The sequence below is a fragment of the Mugil cephalus genome, chromosome 13 (assembly GCF_022458985.1).
Source record: "Mugil cephalus isolate CIBA_MC_2020 chromosome 13, CIBA_Mcephalus_1.1, whole genome shotgun sequence".
NCBI lineage: Eukaryota > Metazoa > Chordata > Actinopteri > Mugiliformes > Mugilidae > Mugil > Mugil cephalus.
This window is the reverse complement of record NC_061782.1, coordinates 13,435,301-13,459,851: the sequence shown is the minus strand read 5'-3', so window position 1 is coordinate 13,459,851 and position 24,551 is coordinate 13,435,301. Positions and strand designations below refer to the sequence as shown.

Genomic DNA, 24,551 nt, shown 5'->3' with positions numbered 1-24,551 from the left:
TGGAGTGTGCTTACATTTCTCTTCTTTTATTTTTATTTTGTTTATCTCCCCAGAAATTGATTTCTTTCTCTCCGGCCGTGATTGATCTTGATACGGTGATTCAGTTTGCTTGGGTTTACTTTGGATGTGGGTTCACACTTACAAGAATGAGATCTTCTGGAAATGTAATCAAGTTCTTAAAGCAAGTTCTAGATACTAGTTTGTAGCGTCTGCCAGCATGTTGGCATGTCGACACAGTTATGGCCTCTTCCATGGAAGTCGTGTTTCCCGGCAACAAGTGAACCTGCATGAGGAGAGTTTCATTTTCTCTAATAAAAACAGGGCAAGTTTATTATACTTGCTTACAGCACGGGTCCACTTGCCTTAGTATTTGTAGGAATGCAGCATTTTAAAGGCGCATGGAAGGACTCTGAATGTTTTTTGAGAACAGTCCATGAACCCAGGTGCTTTGCTTTCAAGTATTCCTTTCCTGTTTACCCAGCAGCTGTTTCATCTCAGCCAGCGACCACTTCACAGCTCAGCTGTTTTCTTTCTGGGTGGATTTGTCGGCTGCGATCAAATCCAACTTTTGTTAAGAGTAAATATTCTTTCCAGACATAGCCGATCGCCCCACCCACTTCTACCAGATTTGATGTGTTTGAATGCAGTCATTAATCCCCGGACACTTTTGTGTATTTTTATTTCTGGGCTAGTTTCGTTATTCCTCCGTTCCCGTGAGAGGTAGTATTTGCAAAGGATCAAGTCGCGACAAATCTAACAGCTTAAAAGGGTAGGTTTGACATTTTAGGGGAAATTGTCCAATAAAGTTCCAGTACTACACCAGTTTTTACCGTAAAAGCGCAGGAACACAGGGTGACTGAGTAATCAGATTCAGTTTCCCTCTGAATAAGACAAACATGTATCAGAGCAGAGGAAAGGAAAAGGCTATACTGTTTTTTTTTTTTTTCTTGCAGAGAAAACATAAAATCTGAGCCACTTTCTCATCCACAAATATTCTGCAGTGTAATGCATTAACGGAAAGAAGGAGGCAGGAAGCAGAGGACAGCTTAGTGTGTGATGAAGTTTTATTGATTCACAGTAATGATGAATGAATGGATAGTGATTTGTTGCTTAACTGAAACTTGCCTCTGACTCAGCCAGTGTCTTTCTGCAGCTATCCTAACTTTCCCCAAGGAAAAAAAAAAAAAAAAGACAAACGTAACAAAGCTTATCGCCTTCATACCTTACATTTTTTACCTGCAAAATAAACATGTGGGTACAGATTTTTTTTCTTTTTTTTCTTTCTCGTATGGGCACTGACAGACCGCTCCAGTACATTTGTTGTCATCACGAATATATCACAGCTAAAAGGAAACTAAATCACATCATATGAAATGTTTATTTTTACTCTTTAGATGAGGTCAAAGTCCCTGAGAGCACAGCTTTCTGTGAACATGACTGTAGATCAGCTCCACATGGATCACACTCTCAGCAAAATTAAAGCACAACTGGCCATAGCAAATGTTATCCCTGTGCTGTATGCTCTGTGCTTAGAGCATGAACACTAATACAGTAAAATGATGAATATGAACCCACTTAAGCTATGGAATGGCATATCATTTTTAAATAACACACATAACAGACCATAGGAATATGTCAAACGCCAACTGTACACAAGCACAAAACAACAGAAAAGCACACATTTTAGCACTAATCCTACCTGATACAGTTACTAGTAATAAGGCTGACTGAGATTGGCCAGGTGTGCATGGTTATAAAAGGTTATTCAATGAAGCGAGGGAATGTTTCAATGCCTTCTTTGTTTGCTCTGTGGTGAGGATTTAGAGCGTCTGCTAAACAAATTAAATTAGTTTACAGTTGTCCTTTACGAGTGACGTCTCCCTTCCACAACATGTCCTGGAAACTGTCCATTAGAAAACCGTCTTAACATGTTTAACCGCCAGACAGTAAGGCAGGCACATCAAACACGTTCATGTGTAAAGAAACATCGTTAACACGTGTCCCCGTGCCATAAAGAACACAACGTTGTTTCGTTGTTTGGCGTGCTAGGTGCTGCTTATTCAGCAGAGCGTAGAGGGATAGAGTATATGTTAGCAGACCTAGCTTAAGCCAAAATAAGGCCACTGTTTACTGTGTTAAAGTGTGAATAGTAGAGTTTATTTTTCTCCCAGACAAACATGTTGTTCTCGTTGGGGAGCTGAAAATGCCAACTTGTGGTCTCTGCGAGGCTCCCTCCAAACAGACAGCTTTGGTAGTAAAAACTGTGCGTCTGCGTACGTTTTCATCCAAACTTTATCCGTCCCTTCGGTCCTTCTTTTACTTCCTCATTCTTTCTTCCAATCACTGTCGTCCTGGCTGGCCTCCTTCTGAAGATCTCCCTTATAGTGTTTGTAGAGGCTGAAATCCAGATTCTTGCCCTTTCCCTGATTAGTAACAATTCCATCGTTTCTTTATAAAGCACATGCTATGGCCCGAATCTTAACCGTAACCTTAAGTCTAACCAAACAGACGTAATTAAAAGGCTTTTTATATGCTCTCAAAACCCTGCCTGCCTACCACAATACTGTGGTTTTCTGTCAGACCAGTCAGTTGCCTCCCATCAGAGACGCTGGCAGAGAAAACCGTACAGTTACAGTTGTTTTAATAACTAAAATAAAATCAACAATTATTCATCTGCATCATGGGGTTGTTCTAACTCTACGTCCTGTAGCTTCTGCATATTTTCTCCCTGGTTAGTTATCTCAGGAAAAAAAAAAAAAATAGTTAAACTCTCTACTGCCTTGTAAGTGTGAATTCCTTGAATAAATAAAGTAATAAAGTACAGCATAAATAGCACAATGAATATGAAAACTAAACACAGATTACAGAAATCGGAAAGGTAAAACACAATAAGGTAATTTTTTGATAAACACCCTGAATTGTCAATTTGGAGGCTAATTAAAAAAGAAACGGTGGGAAAATCAAGAATACTGATGTTCAAAAGATAAAGTGCTTCGTTCCATAAAAGCAATTTGACCTCTTCTTATCTGTGGTAGATGAGAAGCACAGCTACACTTTCATAAAATTATCGTTGGCTGCAAGAGAAAACTACCCGAAGCTACACCGCGTTAAACTCGGTTAAACACTTGAAACATGAGGTGAGGTTAATATAATCGACATACAGTATTGTTAAAGAGCACCAATATTTAAGCACAACTATCACAAATGATCCTCTCATCAGTTTCTATCGATAATTTGGGGACATTTTTCTCAGATTGGTTCTACGATTTCCAAACAGCACCGGTTTCCCTGACATTACGGTCTTTTAAGGCTATATGTTTTAACTATTATAAGTTACTAGTAGTCCACATTCACAAAGATCAGTATATCTATAGTCATATCAAAAATCGTATTAATTAGAGTTAGAAAAACAACAACTTGTTGAACCATATGGCACCTGTTCCACTCTTGTTGTCAATGGCTGTTTGAGTTGAGAATGGAGTCTCTGAAAAGGTCGCTGCAGTGATATGATGTGCTTTTTGAATATTTTATCCACATCTGCCAAGGAGATGAGCAGGCGCCATTTTCTCTGTTACTGTGAGTCCAAAGGTCCAAAGGTCCCGGGGCCTTAGACCTCAGCCCACCCTGAGTAGTCTCTGGGCCCCAGTGGAAGGCCTTCATGCTGGACCCCGGGAAGGGCTACACAAAGTTGTTGGTGATTTGCCGCTGGTGCTCGAACAGGTCTTCAGTCTCTGCACTGTAGGCGTCGCCTGGAAGAGAGAGAAAACAACAAACATTACCATCGGACGCGAGGACGACACGGAGCGGGGAAAGAGAAGAGGCAGGTTTGCGTCCTCACCTGCGTGACACCCATACATGTACGCTCGGTGGCCGTCGTATTTGCACCGACACCTCATGACGTTGTTCATAAAGTCAGACTCAGCCATGTCCATCGAGGGGTTGACTTCCACCTGCAATATAACAGAGACACGCATGACCTCATTTATTAGCAAACGGGGAGATGGGACACGGTTCAAGGAGCAGCAATGAAAACGTCCTCTACACGCTGGGAAAGCCATTTTACATAAAGAGCAGTTGGATGTAAAATTGTTAGAGGGCCTGTTATTAAACAGCACTCGTGGCTGGTATTGTTTTTATAGTCAATCTGTTTCTCATCTATAAAAAGCCGGATGACTTTTCCATACAGTTTTCCTGTTTGTACATCACACTGTACTCTCTCTGGTGGATCTGATGCTGGGACGACGTCGCTTCGCAGTCAACAGCTGAGCTTACAGTCTGAATAGCACGGGGCGATAAAACACGTGCTTTGACCACCGTAATGCGGGGCATGAAACGCTGGGAGGAGGGAAGCCCATTGTCGTCTTTTTTTAGAGCTTGAACAAAAACACGCAACAAAGACACTTCTGCCCACATAAACATGGCAGCGTTGCAGGAGAGGCTCTTCAGCTTTAAAGTGGAGGTTTGTGGAATGAGCGCCATATAATGGGCTCGCAGAACTCTGCTCCTCACACTTCATCCTGGAATAGCCTGAATTTGAAGTCTGTCGCAACCGCATAGTTATGCATGAGAATGTTTGTGCGTCTGAATTAGGTCCCATTCTGAGTGCTGCCATACACTGTACTAATAGTCTGTCATTTGCCGAGCAGCTCTGTAAATGCTGATACAACCATTCTCTTAATCTGGCACGGTGATAATACTGAGAAGCCATTTACTCTAATAGCTGCTCTGTAAACTGCAACACCCACTTTAAGTACAGGTTACAAACAGCTTCAGGGGGAAAGAAGGCGAACTACGCTTAAAAAAGGGGGGGTTAAAAAAACACAGCGAATGCACATGAACTGTCTCTTAATTTTTTTTTTTTTTGTGTAAATTACAGTGTTGGGGCAAAGCACTCGAGGGGCTTTTTGCGGGGTGGTGGGGGGGCTACTTCAGTGGCAGAACGTGTCGCTTGCTGAGAAAGTGACTATAAAAATAAAAACAGGGCAGGAGGAATTCCTTGGTGGCAAATTAGCCGTTCCTAATGGAAGGGGGTCCACTAGGTGCCGTTTGACTAAAGGGAGCCAGCAGTTAATTTGGGCAATTGGTGTGTTTCATTAGCAGTGGGTGGTTCAAGGGCAGGCCTCCAGGATCAGAGAAGACAGGCATCATCTACACTTTACTAGATAAATGAAAGAACACAGAAAAGGGGGCTGCTGTAAAAGTTGTTCCAGCTCTGAAGCCTTGGTGAACAACTAGTTCACTGCTAGGCTACTGTGTTTTTTCTATATATTTTTTATATTTATCGCTTGTTCTTCTCAGTGTAATTTAGTGAGATCTTAAGGATTTCACTTAAAGCGCTGACCTGAAACGACACTGACCTTTTCACCCTCAGTAGTTTGTCCAATTTCTTTCCCTCATTTATCTTAAATCCCTTTCTGTCCTTCTCTATCATTCATTCCTTCTTTTCGCCTACACACTGGGCTACGGCAATGCACCACTTTATAATTATACGGCACTCAGCATGCTTAAAAAACACTCAGTCGGTGCGTGCCTTTTGTATATATATGTGTGTGTGTATTTGTGTGTGTGTGTGTGTGTGTGTGCTACGCATCTATTATGAGTAAATTAAATAAATCCATCTTCAACAAAGAGTGTTAATTACAAAGACTGAGCGCGACCTCTCAGACGAACCGTGTAACAGTAATAATTATGGAACAGTGAGTAACACTGGGACCAGCCTCCCGCAGCTAGGTGGTAATTGTTAGCATGCTAACATCTAAAGACTGCTGCATAACGCGGTGGGATCAGAGGTCCGGCCTGGAAATGGAGGATAATGGGCGATGGAGTTTTTGATGTGTTTTAGACCAGTCGCCGCAATGACTCGACTCAACAGAGAAGTGACCGCCAGAACGTTAGAGGTGATGACTAGGATGAGGGGTTTTACTAAAAAAAAAAACCCAAACCTGAGAGCACTTATCTCTTATTGCCTCTGGTCTTAAAGGGACAGTTCAGCATTTTGTGACATTTGTGATTTTGTGCTTATAGTTAGATGAGGACATTAATACATCACTCACAGCTGCATGCTATATATGAAGCTAGACACAGGGGCAAGCAACTAGACTAAAACTCTCTTGTTAACAAATTACGTCTTGTTTGTTTAACCCAAGGTTTTGTTTTTGCCAAATTATTGTTTGACTCACTGTAGTTTAAATGTTCTCCTCTAATTCTTGGCAGAAAAACAAAATAAATATAATAACCATATTCCCCAACTGTTCCTCTGAATGCAAAGTTACTGGAGATTCATTCTTGTGATATAAAAATGTCTTCTGACCTGAAAGATGTAGTCTCCTGGCCGCACGTCCGTCACGTCCACCCACTGACAGTCGATATCATGGCGGTATGTGTCCCAGCAGCCCACGGAAATGCCCTGGTCGCCCATATTGTAGCAGGAGAACCGCTTCTGGAGTCCTAACACACATACACGCACACAGCGGCATTATCAATCAGGGCATCAAAGCTCATTTAATGCTCGGCACTCCCTGTTACTTTTAAGAGCCTTTAGTTTCCTGAATTGCGTTAGACCTCATACTATGTGAAGGCTGCCTTTTTCATACGAGCCATTTCATCCATGATGTAACAAGTAAATGGAGAGTGAACAAACAACAACAGCAGCGATCTAACACATTAACCACAAAGTAAAAATCTGAATAGCTGTAGCTGAAATACTGGCATTAATTTCCTGTCACTAATGGGAATGAGTTTTTACTGGGACTCATGAATAGTCTTGAACATTACCATCAGGGCAATATGTGTCCTCCAGACAGAAACTGGCCTTGTGTCCCTCCGCAACCCTTGTGCCGTTCAGAGTCAGCAGGTCGTAATGCGTGAACACCTCAATGCTGTGGTAGTGCCTGGGGACGACAGAGGGGAAAGTCCAGGTGAGAGCGTGCACATGTGTCTATGAGTGTGAGCTTTTACACTAAGTGAACACTGGCTCCCTATGGCTTGTCTCCTAATGACCTCACTGCCTGAACGCGAGCGTGGGTGTCACTGTCACACTTCTCACAGAAGCTTGCTTTAGCGTCAGCTTCGTCGAGATGTTTACTCATTCTAAGTGAATGGAGCGCTTTGAAACTCACATCCATCGCCCCGATATGTTGTAATAAACCGACTTGACTGTGCATGGGCCTTTGTATTAAACGTGACCTGCTGTAAGACGGCTGGATCAACCGTCATTTCCACAAACCCATGCTGCAGGGCGCCTAATGAATCTGGGGAGACGGCAGCACCGTTTCAGGCCACCCATAAACTCTGGGCTTCAAATGACGACAGGTTTGAAAGTGACCTGTCATCTGAAAATCTAACTAACCTCTTCAACTTAGAGGTTAAAAAAAATGAATAAATCCCTGAACAATATTTCATCTATTCATACCTAACACACAACATACTGTTGAGGCCCAGAAGCGGACAAAGTCTCTTATGTTTAATGTCTGTGTTGCATGCTATGTGCAGCGCCCTCATCACACCATGTGTCCACTGGCATGAGTTCAGCCTGTTTTCTTTCCAACGTAGCAATTGAAAGCAATTAAATTAAATATGGCTAAAATTAGTCAATGTGAAAGGAGCTATGTGATTAATGCACGTACAAGCAATTTTATATGAGGAACAGGTGTTTGTGAAAGTATTTTTGACAGGCTTTACACTTCACACCGTACTTAACCCCCATACAAACACTTAAAATGACCACAAGGCCAACCACAACATCCCACATATAGTAAGTATTTAAACAGTTATTTCTAACAACCCACACACCTTCAGCAATTTAACACCTTCAGTAACTGCTCTACCTGTGACACTGGTGCCATGTCCAGCTCTCTTTTGTTGCCTTGGGTCTGAAATCGGACCGACCCAGGTTCATGATGCGAGAGGAGAAGCGCAGCAGGCGGCGGTGGCCGTAGGGCCAGTTCATCCTGGCGGCTGATGACGACAGACAGTTCTCCTCATTGGCACAAGTCAGCAGGTGGAGGGGTCGGTCTTCCAGGTAGGCCGTCTCCTGGACCAGCTGGGCATCCAGAACAAGATCAGGTGCAGCTGAAAGGCGTGAAAGGTGCCCGCTTAGAGATTTTGTTACGGTTCAAACAGGGGAAGATGACTGGAAGATGGTTCAACTTACTGTCTGAACAGCTGACTCCAGCAGCCTTGGTTCCACCTCCACGAGGACAGTGGATATGGTTGTTGCGACGACACTGTTGAATTGAGAGCTCCGTGCCCACGCAGTGAGCTCCAGTGAGGATCACATCACCCGCATTTGGGTCACCAGACCAGTACCAGGTCTCCTGTCAGAGCGAAGGCATATGAAAAGGACAAAAAAAAAGTTTTAAATCAGCGAGCGGCATCATAGCTCATTGTCCACAAAAGTGACTACAGGGGCCGTGACGATGGATCGTTCTCCATGTGTTCATTTAATTTTCTCATCAATAAGTCCGACACCGCTGATGAGATTTTGACAAATCGTGGAGAAATTATGTGTCTGACCCTTCTTTTCTGATGCTTTTAAAATGACACTAATTGGTTTTGAAGTGGGTGTGCCACATTATTTGTTCATCCAGAGCATCATTGAAAAAAAAGTTGGTGACAGTACAACTGGAGATCAGAGTTACATATTACATTGTGTTGGTCAGAGGAGTGGTTACCTGATGAGCACTGGCCGCGAAGCCCAGGCCAAGCTGCCTGCATACCACCATGGCCTCGTTGATGCCCCAGTTCTCACTACAAACGGAGCCCCAGCGCTTACGACCCCCAACCTCCATCAAAACCTCCACACGGCCCTCTGATGGGACTCTACCACCAGCGAGCCGCACCTGAAAATCAGTTAGATTAAAAGATTAAATGGGACGGAAGCGTCAGCGAAAGCTGATTAGGTCCTGACTAGCGATGGTGTAGGTTTTATACCGTGTTCTCTATGCCAGTCTTTGGGACGTTGCAGCGTACTGACGCATCCTGGCTGTGTTTGAATGTCCACGGTTGAACTTCTTGGAAGTAGCAGTCCAGAATTGAGCGCTCTGACCCCATACACTGAACACTGTTCATATGGATAGGTCCTGTACCTGTAGAGATGGAGAGAGGAGATTTTGTGGTTATAAAGACTTGGAGGACAAAAATAAAATAAAAAAAAAACACAAACCAGAAGCAAGAACATAACTGAAGTGCAATATTTCTTTGGACTGTCTGGGGCCACCCAACATAGACACAATGGCATTAAGATGCTTTATCACACGAGGCAGTGCACACACGTACAACCGAGATTCTCTATGCCTTTCATTTGAATGAGCTTTCTCTACTTCAGCATCAAATCAACAATCCTATCTGTGATGACAAAATGCTCCAGCAAGCCAAGCAGGAGAACCACCAACATCTACTTTGGGCATCTGTCACACCTCATTACCTCTATTCTGTTGCCTTAACACAAATAGTCCCAACAACAATAACATTGTGTGTAGTCCACCACCCTGAGTGAGCAAACGAGGCCAAATCTTTGGCAAAATAAAATACATTTCACATAAAACACAGATTATTTCCAAACAAAAAAAAACATAAAAGCCAGAAAGATTTTATAAAAGCAAGCAGCTGGTGCCATAATGATAGATATGGAAACACACAACAAACTATGGCTTCTGTGTTTTCTTTGAACAAAAGGCACCAACTGCAAACTTGGAAGTGAGGTAGCATTGAAATAAACACGACAAATGCCACAAAAACTGTGGGAAAGAGAAAAACCATGAAAAATGGGCGTAAAAGATGATAGTCAGGACCAGATTGCAGCCTAACCCCATCTGTCTCTGTGTTGGTTTTGGTAGATTGCAGGCCTGCCTCCATACTGGTCACCATGCGTGGGTTCACATGTATGAAAAGGACACTTCTAAACCACTTCCGCTTCTATCTGCATGGTAAAGGCCACAAATTTGATCCCACTGTTTGGCTTATCAAGACAAACACGGGGCCCTGTCCGGGCATCCTCAAAACGAGCACTGGCAGGCTTTACTTAAATCTTAGTTTGGGAAATCCGCAAAAACCCAAAATAAGTAAGGAACCGGCCACACACACTTTACATGCACATAAATAACAGCATCAGTCAGGGTGTCTTACTCCCAAATAGCCTATTCATGCTTCACGTGCAACATGATAGTAAAATAATGATGTTGGTCAAGAAAGTAAATAGAAACATTGTCTGTGTAGTTTAAGTCAGCGCTGGTGATGATAGACTTAATGATGATGGGCGTAGGCAGATGGAGCCTGAACAGAACCAAATACTTTCTTCACTTTCATTCTCCCTGACATCAAATCTCTGACGGTGACAGGAGGTACATCTACGAGGGCAACGTCCGAACACAATATAAATGTCAAAACTTTAAATGCAGTATTTACAAGGAACAGAGTGAGCTTGGTTTCCGTGTAATTAAAACTGCCAAATGCCTCAGATTACTTGGACAGATTAGAAAATGGATTTTGGCGGATGGAAAAGAGAGTAACAACGGTCACATTCTTGTTGAGAAAAACGCAAATAGTTGGTTAGCGGTTATGAGGGAAACCCTGTTCTTCTCCTCTCTGAAATTATACTCTGTTTTTTTGGCACATTAAGACTTGTGTAGTTTTTTTTCTATTTGTGGAATGTCTCTTGCTTTGCTTCTATAAAGTCTTTCTGTCATCAGATCCGTTTCTTAAGAAAGTGCATCAGTCCTTTTATTTATAGGTGAGCCATGCATTGACACCATTTGGCTCATCCGACAAAGCCACAACTAGACCTCAGCTACCCTCAGATTAATTGGTGTCAATTTGGTGGCGACGTTAGCCAGAGTAATAAGGACGGAGACAAGAGTGAGGAGAAATGTGGGTCCACTTGAATGTTTGTTTAATTATCACAAGTCATATTGTCACTGCAATATCACACAATGCTGTTGTAAACTTTCCTCCTACCGTGCAGGGCTCACAAGAACGCATGCGCAAGCATGTGCTTCAACAGATCTGATGCGTGAAGCCACTTCTGACTGGCAGACTATCAACCACACGCCGCAGTAAACCACCCAGTCGACCGCAGCCTTTATCACATTATCACATTCGGTCATCATAAATAATTCAACGCTCGCCTGTGTGGTCTTGTTGCTAAAGAACTGAGAGATTTGACGAAAACCGTGTGGATTTTTATTTATTTTTTTGGCTCACGTGTTGAAAGGAGTGTACCTGTTATTTGCCACCGATGCATGAGTGCATAAGGCCTTTCGCACCAAACTACATTTCAAACAATTGGCTCTTTCAAGATGTCTTTCTCCGTGCGGGTTTGTTCCATCAAAGAGTCTAATTATGCCTTTTTCAAACGACATGCTGTACGGGCCTGTGTTTATGTGGCCTTCGAGCACATGGAAAATTACATGTCACAGTAAAATGTCTGACAGACGGCATGTTATAGAAAGGAAGCTGTAAGAGAGCTTTGAAGTTAAGGCAACCTGCAATGGCATTAGATATGTAAGTGTAAGAGAAAAGGGGAGAATACTGTACTGTGTGTTTATGTGTGTATGTTTATTGGCCCTATTTTAAATGCTCAAGAATAACAAGAAAAGTAAAGAGATACATCTGGACCGTGTGGGTGTTTCTAAGCATACCTTCCATTTTTGTTCATGTACATTATGTGCAGCTGTGCAAAGTGCTAATGAGCTGAATGTAGTTGGATGTGACTGGTGAAAAGTAAATACCTTTTCAGCTGGTCATCGGACCACTCTGAAACAGTGGAGCCACTTACATTGACTCACAGCTGATCAGTCAGATACAGTATGTTATGTATGGGCTTATTCTGTAGCAGACTGGTGCCTTTCTGGTGCAATTTATTTCACCTAAACACAGTGGACAGCTGCAAATCAGATGCTTCAGATTCATTAACATGTCTCTTCTGCTGCCTTCAGATGCCTACAGGAATTTAATGAACCGAACGAGAAGCTGATGCTACAGTTTAAAGCTGCCACGAACAGAAACTATAAGAGTCACTCATATTTATTTAGAGATAAATCCAGACAGATTTGTCAATGCTCCTGCTTTGTCCACATGAAACTTTTTTTATGCCCATTCAAAGGCATGTGCAACCACATGAGTGTTTAATTAATACTGTGCACTTAGACTGTCTGCATTATTTGCAAACAGGGCTGTAAGTGGGTGGGTAGGCCAATCGCAACTGAAGAAACAAGGTATAAGAGACCTGCAGTTCCTTCACTGAAGCATTTGCCAAACTAAACTACAGCTGCAGACCGATGCTAAGCACACACTGATTATCAATCTCATCTCTCTTTTTAAACTGGGTACATCATGTCAACAACAGTGTTCTCTGTGTCTCTGGAGCTCGTAGTAAAAATGTGTTTGTTTCTGAGAACCGGTGATGTCACTGGGCCCTGAACTACAAGATGCTTCAGTTTGGATTTATAGTCTCCAGCTCTTATTTTGAGACACCACCCAACATCCACTGTTTGCTTGTTTTACAAACTAACTACATTTCCAACGGTGAGGGCACACAGTGTTATTCAACGGTGTATTGGCTGACTGTGACTTTTTTTTTTTTTGCAGTTAAGAGAAGAGGAATCAGTTGAGTTGGGACAGACTGAGGCTACAGGTGGAGACCTTCCATCTTCAGCACGTGTCTATTGAGTAAGTATTTTTATTTTTCTCGCCTGATGATATGTTTGGCCAACAAGTTAATAGTCACAGGCAAGAATAATGCTAAATGGCAATGTTGAAAAGTGGTTTTCTCAAATATTTGCACTATTTACATTCTTCCTCTATTATCTAGGTCATGCCATTGTATTGTAGTTTAACAGCAAAGTAACTTGATTACAGAAGCCTTTTTACTTTATGGACTTTTTACAGTTACAATTGTGCAAACATGACAACTCAGCTTTCTCTATCAATGTCGCATGTATAAACATTGTATAAACATTTTTCCCTTGTGTGTAAATATAATATTAAAAGGTCGCTCTTATTTCCCACGCAACTATGAACAATTAGCACACTGGCAGGACGCTAGCTAAGTTTGCGGTCAGATCAGAGAAAAACTGAAAATTTAAATCCTTACACCCTAACACCTCTTTGTCAGACTGCTGCTATTATGATGAACCTGGACCCTGATGAAAACCAGATGACAAGGGGTTTGAAGGCTGGTGCAGCCGTCCCCTTAAAAGAGCCAAAAGAAGCCGATTTTAGCTCGGTCAGACACATCAAAAAGAAACGCGACGCTATGTCATCATCCGCAGAAATCCCAACGTTAGAGGTTAAAAGGTAAAAGGGGCTAATCCAACACATAAAAATACGTTTTGTGTGATCAAATGAACAGCTAAACCAGCAGCGAATCATGCCACAGTGCATCTCCATCAGCATGATTAGAGACTACTCCCTTGACTGAGGCATGGGGAAGCCGTTCTCACGTTTTGTAAGGGTGGGGTCACCGCTGGCACAGCTGGATACTGACAGAATCATCAAAGCTGGACATTTGAAATTGAGAGAAAAAGCCCACAGGACCCAGTAAGTGAATGAAAAGCTTGCATGAATCTAGCAAGATTGAGACTGTGGCTCTAGTTGCGTACCGCCAATGTAAACCATCGGGGTTTGTACTATTGTAGTGTGTGTGTGCGTCTGTGTGCACGTGTCTATGGTGTCTGGGAAGCTGATACCCCGGGCACAGCGCTCGTGTAATCACAGCTGGAGATACTACAATCAACACATTCGCAGCCTCACAAGGTAACATACACAGACAGTCAGACAAACACACATGCCCGCACATTATCTGATCAGTCAGGGCAGACGGGTGCGGCGTCTAAGATAAGCGAAAGATAAGCAAAAGACTGGAAAAGTCTCCCCGTCTTCTCTGGAATACCATGACGCATGATGATCACATTCAGACATCCAAATTGCAGTCTCGAACCAGCTAGATTTTCAGGTGAATGAGCAACGACAATCCACTCTCTGTGTCTCACCTTGACCCATAAAGGCTCCGTGCAGGGCGTCCTTGGCGGTGCCGAAGCCCAGTTCTCTGCACACCACAGTGGCCGCAGTCCTGTCCCACATGTGGTCCACGACGGTTCCCCATTTTCCATCTCGGAGCACCTCCACACGACCCTCGCCCAGTCTGGGGCCTGCCTTCAGACGCACAGGCTGTGCAAGGCAGAGAAGGAATGTAACTCAGCTCCACACACACAGTTTTTTAATTCAAATATGTCACATGTGACTATCCTGATCTTACCACAACTGGATGAGGGGCCTGGGGTCTTCCTGAGGACATGCGAGCAAACTGAGGTCCTGGCACACACTTGACTACCGCATGTCTTCCGCTCTTACAGGGTGAAGGACTACGAGGGATGGACAGCTGAGCATGGCACTCGGACAGGCTGTTCTCAGTGCCCATACAGTTAACTTTTTCTACCCAGAATCCCTTCTTTTTCGCCATGGCACTCAGTCTGGAAAGAAGAGAGAGTAAGCGTTTGTTAAAACAGTATATTCTTAAACCGCCCTTAACTAATGAAGCTCATCTGGCTCATTAGGACTCTTTGTGTTTAAATGACCATTCAGACATAAAATGGAAAAGTTCTGTAAAAGAAACATGGGCTTCTTTTTATTACCTTGTTGAGGGATCTGCAACCTTGGTGTCCCAGATTTTCCTGTAAAAAAAACAAGAATTGGACGTTAGCTTTATCGGGTCTGTGTATTTTCTGAGGTTGCAAACATACACATGTAAACGTGACCTCAGGGATTAAGCTAAACATTTTACACAGGAAGGTGTAGTGACTATAAGATATTCTGTAGCGTGTGCTGTTTCTTTTATTTCTTCTACATTGAGCAGCAGTAACTCTAACACACTGACTTGGCTTATTACTGAGAAAAGTAGTCTCTGTATCCGTCTCTCTATATGTAAAACTTTAGATACAACTAGAATAAGCTGTGCACGTGGTTTTGTGGCGAGTGTGAAGTCCGATACACGAATGGAATTGCGTGGTATAGTTTAAGGAAGAATGCACGCTTCTCTTTCAGAAGCTTTTCCTTTCTCTCTTTATAGGTTCAGTAGCATATATGTCCATCTGGAATGTGGGCTGTTGTGTTTAGGTTAAGCGGTCGGTGTATCTTCCTGAGCTATAAGGAAACAGTATTTCCTGCACCCACCACCACAAAGAAGTCTTCACAGGGAATGTGCTGGGTAATTTTATCCTACCAGCCCCCTTTCAGATTAAATAAACTAAAATGAGCCATTTCCATAAAATACTTTAGCATACACTTGCTACCATGTAGCACGCTATAGATTTATAGTTCTTACAGGAAGTAAGTACTATAAAAGGATTAAAAGAATAAACATAACAAGATATTTTGAACTGTGCTGCTAGCTTCCAAAGCCACACGCAGTGATGTACAACATTTCTGGGAAAACAGGGTTTGACCAAGCACGATACGCAAACAAAAACTCCAGCGCTACACTGCAACCAATGTCCACGAGATGCCAGAACCAAACAGATTTATGTGCCAACTGGGATGACTGACTTGGTACAGCGGGGGAGAGGAAAGAAAGCCTTCTGTTCTCTTGGCAGACACGCAGAGCAGACATGCCACACAGACCATACCAGAACATCAAACCACTGCAAAGTGCATGCCCCATCATCGACATTCACATGAATTACACCGAAACACCCTCAGATACGCACGCTACGACCAGAGGGACATTTTAAGGCATCTGTTACTGGCTGATGTACGACAGATAAATAAATACACAACACTCCATGTCTTATTTGAGGGCATTCCCTTTTAAATAAACAAATATGTCAAAGGATATTTGTACGGCAGCAAATTCAGGTCTATATTAGTATTTCTGTCATGCCAATACTCCAGACTTTCCCTAAAGTTTAAAGCACGAACCTTAAAAAACAAACTGAGGATGCTGGAATCAATAGCATCGTTGTTGGTGACATGATGTGATACTGATGGTTGCGTGAAGTCATGGGCTGCTGACTGTACACTTTCCAGAATCACATAATAACTTGTTTCCTGACGCTGTAAGTAGTCAGCAGGCAATGAGACTTCACTGCGCTCAAGCTGAAAATACAAACAATCCATCAGCAAAACATATTTTAAGTAGTCAGAAAGGAAAAGGGCTTCAAAATACACTTCTAAATTAGCGTACTTTAATTTCCGCAATTATTCAGGAAATAGGGGTGTTTTGAAACTGTTTTGAAAGAATGGTTATTTCTGAATAAAACTCTTGAAGAAAGTCATTTCTCTGGTCCATTTGAAGCACAACTGCACCTCTAAGGAGTTATGTTTGCTGCTTAAATTACAAACACCTGTAAATGAAGATTTAGCTACTGGAAGAGCATTGCCAGATTCATGCCCCATTCAAGATTATATCAAACACGTGACTTGATGAGCAACTAAAACCCCATCAAGGCATCATTTTACATCATGTACATAACTCTAAATAAAGTTGTGTGTGAAGTCAGGAGACCTGCTGTAAACTGTGACTGGCACGCTGTATAGAATTTAACTCTGATTTTACAGTGTCTTGAAGAACACTTGTAAAAGATCTTAAATGTGTCTGCCATGTGGCGTTGCAGCACCATGGGATAGACAGCAAGGAGCAGGCACACACACACTTTCCCATGAGGCAAACATGTCTGTGACTTGTTTGTGACCTCACCACAGACAAACCAGCAAACCCCCGAAACCAACAGGACTACTACACACGCTATAAATGATGCCTTCAGGTCTTTCATTTGACTGGATTACAGCGCTGGTTCTTACGTGCAATAAATGTCTTTGTTAAATACATAAAATCAAATGTTTAATGAATGTAACTGTAACAGGACACGGGAGACGATTGAAAACGCTTCTCTGCGAGGTTTGCGCTGACTGAACAGACAGACCCGGGATTAGATTGTTTTTCACCTCCACAGCATTCGTCAGCTGTGTTTAACCAAACAGTTTATCCAGCACTTGAGAACAGAAGCTAATGATAGGGAATCCCACCTGCCTGTTAAAAGACAAGCATTACACCACTGTTAGGATTTTACCACCACCACACGCTCACTCACTTTATTTCTGATCTTAATGTGATTTTTATTTGAATTTAAAAATGTTCATAAAAGCAAAGTAAGTTTGCATTACAATATCCCTATTTTCATATTATTGGGTTTTAAGGAGCTATCTTGACAGCTAGCTGTAGAAATGTGGAAACATGTGGAAAAGAAGGCCTATACATGCATATACACATACATATGTACATATATTAACACACTTCATTAAACGGTTGTAAGATCTACCCACAAAGACCACTACGCTTCGGCTCAGTTTTGAAAGCCAACTTCCACAGTGCGTTCCAAACCCAAAAAAATGCCACTGGGATGCACACAGAAATTAAAAGATGGGAAAATAAATTAGAGAGGAGGTCGCTGAGGAAGATCACACAGAGATCAGACAGGAAAACCAGATTTGGTCACACAAAATGTCACCCAAGGGCCTGAAAATGATACCCTCGTCATAAGAAAATTTTCTGCCGAAATATAATTAAACGCAAAATGCGGGTTAAGTCCTCAAATCACTATGGTGACAGAGGAAGACAGACAGCTGCTGACACAGCGGCAGTGCTGCAAACTGCAGCTGTAATTGGCCATATTTCATACGAGCAAGCGAAAATCTGGCTCGTCTGCCTGCTGCTCCCGCTCCTTCCCTCCATCTCCTCTTTCTCCAGTTAGTCTCTTCCTCACTCTTCACCGGCTCTGTCTTACTCTCTCTCACACACACACAGGGCTATAATTGGGGGTGTTTTTTCACTCTCAGCAGAAACCCTGGAGAGCTTTGGTCCTGACCAACTTGTAATTACAGCATCTTCAGAGTTTAATCCAAGAGACACATGGAGCTGAGAGACATGGCAGGCTCTGGGATTTCTAAGAATGGACTGAATGAAAGTCTAGGGCAAGGAGGAGAAACAGGGGGGGGATTTCGCTGGCTATATTTGCTCAAGCCATGCAATACAATGCTGAGTTTCTTTGGCAACTGGTAAAGTTGTTACATGAATACTCGGCATATTGAGTCGAACCCGGTCGTTGTAATTATAACAAGTAGCAATTTCAGTCTTGTTCAAAGTTCAGTCATACATTTACCGAGTCCAGACTGAGGTATTTTTCCGCCTTTCCAATGCATTTTAGAAATCACATACTCTAAAATAACATCACAAGCAGCTGAAACAAGAGGGGCTTATGTGTGGAAAAATACATATTAAGATGAAACAAATGTGGATCTGTGGAGATTGAAAACCGGTACAAATTTGGAAACAAACATGCCATCGTGATTCGGACCAGTAAAGAGCCCGAGGCTTCAGCGAAACACCAGGTCATAACCAGGACAGGCACACCAAAACGCATCAAGTCACGTCCAGTTCTGTGTTAGAGCCTTATAATTTAAACACGCAATAAAAACTATTCAACATAGCAGCATGTGTTCACCAAGCTCCTCGCTGTACATTTAGAGTAACAGCATTATCCAGAGACTAAAAGAGCAGCAAGGGAGCTTTTATTTCACTTTCTACTTCTTGACCTTAGAGGAAGAATTTAAAACAACATCTTAAAACAGTCAGTGAGCAGATTCCCTGAAGGCGTCTACCCAAGTCCTTCAAGCTACAGCAGCCCTGTCCTTCTCTGGCATGCCCTTCTTCTTGGTAAGCAGCCAAATCTCCTCTGTTGCAGTCATACAAATCTATCTAATTCCTCCCTCAAGTGGCACTTCTCTTATGCAGTTCTTTGCTCCAGTACTGCCGAATCTATGCTGCAATCGAAACTGAGCAGATGCATGAAAGGCATCACACCTGCAATGCGGGGAAACTGTGCTCTAATAAATGATCCTGTATAGCCCGGGTACGGAGTTGGGCCGGGATGTTCAACCACAGCTCATTCTCGGGACCTTTTATTACCGAAGATATGATGTCTGACGATTCGGTTACAGCCTCACTGTGTTCCCAATAACAATGAAGATAGCTTAATTAAAGGGCAACGGCTTCAGTGAGTGTTTGCAAAGTTACTAATGAGTTAGAAAAGTCTATAAAACAAATAGGTTTCCCCCCCCTCCGCAGTCACAGCCTTCCAGTAGCAGCAAGAATCTAGCACCTACAGTACAGAGCAGATGTTGCGGTCTGTCGGCAGTTGACTCAGAGGCACCCTTTGCCAAGAGAGGGAAGGAATGGCTAAACTGTGAATCACCTATTGTCGGCAAGTCTCCAGGAGCCACTGGGTCCAGCTGGGTCCCCCCATCCAGTGATGGCCAGACACTGTTCATTCTTATAATAGCCACAGAGTTATTCCCTTCAAATGTGTGGTCCTGCAGTGATTTAAGAGCAGAACCTTCCCAAAACCACTACTGTTTTTTTTTCCCCCAACGGTCACAGAGGAAATGTAAATCTGAGCCAAACGGGCAAAAGACAACAACTAAATACAATGGAGTGAGCCCATGTCTCAGTGGACACAAACCGCAACCGCCGGAAACTGGAATTCCTTAAATGGACAATTGGAGTTTTCTCAAAAAGCTTGTCAACCCCAACAGATCTCCAAGTACATATGCCCAACTTTATACTTGATGCAATAATATAGTAATGTCCCAAATCTTAACAATCATACAGGGGTTAATCTGTAGAGTGTACTGTATATGTTGCATTATTAAAGATGTAACCTCTTTGAGGGGTACAGGACGGTGGCAGCCGTAGCCGACCCAGTGAACTTCAAAACCACTCTTCAGAATACATTATGGGTAATGGGGAGTTTGTCCATCTTGAACAATAAGTATATTTACTTAGATGAAATAAACATGTTTGCTTAATGCACACTGAATACATTGGAAGGAATGTACTGAAAGGTGTTTCAGTACAAGAAAGTATTATAGGTGATAGCAGCCATGAACATTTGTATAGTCACTGTATTGGCAGCATGTCCCACATGGTATTTCTGGGGTGGGATGTAAATGTGAAGAAATCCACGGGTGACCCAAGGCTACAGAGTCTGCCCTGCCAAAAAAAAAAAAAAAAAAAAGTCCCTCCACAAAGACCCTCATCCCGCTCTCCAACAGCTACCTCTGTCCTACATGGGGTATCGATGGGATAGTTAAAGCACAATCAGCACTGACATTACACCTTGGCATGGTAATCTAAAAGTTAGAGTGAGGCTTTGTCTTTGTGAGGGTTTGTCTGCGAGCTGCAGGCTGCAGATAGCATCAGAGGCAGAAAAGAGTGAGAGAGAGGCAATGAGGTGTGCAGAGGTGATTTGCTTAGAGTGAAGCGCAGAGAAAGGCCAGTAGAGAGGGGACAGGGATCCCTTTATCATCATCCTGAGCCTGAGGAATGGAGGGGTGGGGGTAAAGGGGGACACGAGAGAGAAAAGGCTGGGGGAGCAAGATAAGCCCGATGCAAGCCTTTTACTCACAGAGGCTGTAAATGATGCCCTTTTTTTTTTTTTATTCTTAAGGATGTGTTTTTATTCATTCAAGGATGCGATGAATGGCACAGCATGTTGCCCATTTAAACCACGGTCAACAACCCAGTGTTTTGTAATATCATAACTCGAGGTCATAAAGGTGAATTGTGTTGCTCTTATCGCAGCTGGTGGGGAAAGGGTCATACTCACTTGTATGTGTGTGCGCTGTGCTGAGTGGCCTCTGGAAAACCAAGCATCCCGCACACAACCCGGCTGCTGTTGAGGCTCCATCCCAGGTCACAAACTTGTCTCCATCTCCCGGCATGCTTCACCTCCACCACGCCCTCCGTGACGAGGCTCTTCCTCTTGGTAGCCATGAGGATGGGACGCAGGCGGACCTCCTCAATTCGCACCTTGCCCTGACCCTTGCAGAAGACACACATCACATCCACTATTAGATATCTCTCTGAAAGGAGCACAGACGTTTTTATCAGAGGTAACGTGGTATACCTGGTAGTGTTGGGGTCTTTGTAATCTGGTGAACTCATATGGATGTCCGTTTCCATAATATCCATATGCCGTCTGCCGGCGGGTGACCACAGGGGCCTGCCACTGAGGAGCGGTGTTGCCGTGCGGCCTGGCGGCAGTGGTGTGGCTTCTGCTGGCTGGCTGACTGGTTCTACGCTCAGCAGCGCACACGACCCCCAAGTCTTCAGAGTGCTTACAGTCGTTCACCCCCCAGCCGTTGTGTTTGCAGTCCTTCAGGGACCTCTCTGAGCCGTCACAGCGTACGTTATCCATCCATATTGGGCCTTGCGAAAGGATAAACAATTCATAACTTCACTCATTGTGATGTTCATTGATTATCCAATAGTCAGTCCGCGCAATGGATAAACACAACAGCCCAAATCAGTTCCTAAACACCTAACCCTTGACTTTTACAAGCGCGGTGATTTAGGGTTGCACCTTAGCGGCGTGTTAAGCAGTAGATACACAGCTTTTTACAAGGCTGGGTGCTGTAGATCGTGCTCCCTGAATCCACTCAACCTTCTCTTTAATTTGGATTTAAAAGCAGCTGTAAAGAATGTCCATAAACCACGGCAAGTGTTGCACAACTCTGGCAAGCGAATGCTGTCATTATTCTAAAACAAATGCCCCTTTTCAGACCATGGAGCTGCTGTGCCGGCCTGCCAGGCGGCCTTAACGAGATGGAGTCTCCAATCCCGCGACAAGTTATCTTTGTCACTTTATGATGCTAGTTATTTTGGATGTCTTAATTGGTGGTTTATTCATGAAGCCATACACTTTAGTTGCAGACCACGCAGCAACATTGGCGTTTTAGAGGATAGAGTAAAGCCTATTGGGCTTAGTCGAAGCAAATATTCCTGCTTGTTGATGATTCTTAGATATCTTAAATCTTAAGGACTGTGTTAATCTGATGAACCTTTGCATGACTTGCAAGAAAAAGCAGAGGTGCAATTTCAGTTAAGAATATCAGTAGGCCTTAATTTAGATAGCATGCACAATGGCAACACTAAATGGACATTTAACTTGAGTCCATCTGTGGTTTTGTTCCTAGTAGACATAATAAACTGCGGAGGCAAGTCTGAACCTGTTCCATCACGCAAACAGTATGTAATCTGATAAAAAAAAAAAAAAAAAAAAGGTATGACATTTGACCTTCCCACTGCAAAACAGGAAGTGTTCTCACCTGTTCCTTCTCCATACTTAGCGCTGTGAGCCCACGTTATGCCGTTCTGGAAACCCAGCTCTCTGCACACCACGTTTGCCAGCTTGATGTCCACCTCGTCGTCGCAGACGGTCCCCCAGGTGTTGTTGTGCAGCACCTCCACGCGCCCTTCGTGCGGCTCGCGCGTGTAGCTGCCTGCCAAACGCACCTTGGCGGTCGGCGCGCGAGCCGCTCTGCGGTGAGAGGACGTGGCCTGTCGAGGTTCGGCGCGAGCCGGGCAGGAGAGGGACAGCAGCACGAGGAGGAGGAGGACGCTCAAGCTGAGGATGCGGGTCATCGTGAGCGAGAGGAGGAGGGCCTGCAGGTAAAAACGTTAACATCTTTCAGTTTGTTACACTTATTTTGATATATATATATATATATATATATATATATAATATATATATATATATATATATATATATATTATATATATATTAAAATCTCCAGCGAATGAATTTCAGTCCATTAACCCTTTATGACGCGAGGAACCATATATGGTAACTTTTACACTTAACTTTGGCGTCCCTGTGTCACCCAATGACGTAAGGAAGCATGTGGTTTTCACTCAGCCAATCAGCCAAATTCAAGGCAACATTCTCAGGTCAAATCGGGGTCTAATGTGGTCTGCTAGGTCCACTTCTGTATGAACACTGGGCATAACTGCTTTATTAGCAGAAGTGCCCTAATGTTGTCTAATGTGTATTTGACAAGTTCCTCAATCAGCACTTATGTTCTAATGTTCTAAATACATACAGGACAATGAGCCATAAATTAATTAATTTTGATTTTCTACATGAAAATTAAAAAAACAAAAAATTAAAATTAACAAAAGTTAAAAGGTCTTCTTGGGCCCTACAATAACACTGTAGGGTTGAAATTTAGATTTTCCAAATATTTCAATGAGTAGCCTATGAACAGCCAGTTTGGAGCTACATTGTACACTTTCCTTTGTTTCAAATGTGATTTAAAAAAAAAAAAAAAACCCCACTGAAGTTCATCATCAAACTTTAAATAACAGCATGAACACGTGAATAATTCCTTTCAACACAGGTGAAACAGACAACCAATAGACACAATGAGAGTTCTGGTTATGAAATAGACCAACGGTGACATCCTCTGGACAGATACACTAAACAGTTTAGATAGTCTCCTAAATAGCCAGCAGTGTGTTCGTCTCTGTTATCAGGAAACGATGCGCTGAGACAGTTACCACTGCTGTGGAAACTTATCAGCTGACAATCAGAGAGATACAGCTTGGCTTGTTGAGCAGTCCCACATTTGCTGCAATCTTGCACTGGTGCAGTGGAAGCCAGAATACTGTGCGTACTCATGCCTCCACTCATGTCTAATATAGGCATATAATTAAGGCGCACTTTTTTATGCGAATAAAACAACCCCCAAGGCTAACTGAGCAGACAGAAACACGAGGCAGGTTTTAACTGGAGGTTAACATCTGTCATAGGCAAACAAGCACTCAGTGGTGGAGACAGTGGCTGAAATCATTGCAGGCCACAGGACAACACTGTGCACAAACTGCATAAAATATGTTTGTCTACTCAGATGATGGAATTATAAAAGAACAAACCAGCAACAAGTAAACAGAGGAAACCTCATTTAATTGTAATGTATGGAACAGTAACTGTCTATTTAATATTTTCTGCAAAAGTCTGAACGTTACTACCATATATCCATCTAATTCTACGGCTAATTAATTTGTAAAGATCCTCAACTTTGAGAAAGCCTATAGTAACCTGTGCCTACATTTATGACCTAAACACCTGTTACACTACTCTTAGATATACCTGCATTTAAAAATAAATAAAAACAAGGAGATCAAGTCGAAACAAAATAATATTCTGTACCAAGATAAAAAAGAAAAATAGAAAAGGAGAAGTTAAGGTGAAAGTTCACTCACCTGCAAGGCAGCAAATGTTGCAGTGGTGGATGCTTGTAGGAGCCAAGGGCAGAGTGACTGAGTGAAGGAGTGTGTCTACTAGAAGCTCTCCTCAGTCAAACCTCCTTTCTTCCCTCCTTCCACATATATCCCTCCCTGCCTCCCTCCCTGCCTCCCTCCTCCTATACTGACTTTCTCTCTTGCTCTCTTTCTTTCTTTCATATTGACTTTAACTACTTAAAGCTGGTTTATTAGATAGTAACCTGGATGAACAAGACTCAAACATTGTCCCTATGAAAATCCAAAAATGTCAAAGAAGTCAGTTCTTTCGTGTGATTTTGCATTCTGATATATTCTTTGTTTCCTTTTTCTTCTTTTTTTTAATTTGGATATTTGCATGAATGGATTCTGAAACATGGAGAAGTTATTTCTGACCGATCACATCCACATAACGCATTAATTTATAAGGGTGGGACAT

At 42.8% G+C, this 24,551-nt stretch overlaps 1 protein-coding gene across 1 annotated transcript; it reads right to left on the bottom strand.

The window, feature by feature from the left end:
- Nucleotides 1-1,046: 1,046 nt before the first annotated feature.
- loxl4 (lysyl oxidase-like 4) lies at nucleotides 1,047-24,176 on the bottom strand. The gene is made up of 15 exons (XM_047603855.1): nucleotides 24,095-24,176; nucleotides 22,159-22,495; nucleotides 20,958-21,259; nucleotides 20,658-20,872; nucleotides 14,631-14,669; nucleotides 14,255-14,468; nucleotides 13,989-14,166; nucleotides 8,932-9,086; nucleotides 8,673-8,840; nucleotides 8,153-8,315; nucleotides 7,827-8,070; nucleotides 6,775-6,890; nucleotides 6,311-6,447; nucleotides 3,839-3,950; nucleotides 1,047-3,749 (listed from the first exon to the last, which is right to left on the bottom strand). The coding sequence occupies exons 2-15, from the start codon at nucleotides 22,472-22,474 to the stop codon at nucleotides 3,679-3,681; spliced, it is 2,430 nt and encodes an 809-aa protein (XP_047459811.1). The 5' UTR covers nucleotides 22,475-22,495; nucleotides 24,095-24,176; the 3' UTR covers nucleotides 1,047-3,678.
- Nucleotides 24,177-24,551: the final 375 nt, after the last annotated feature.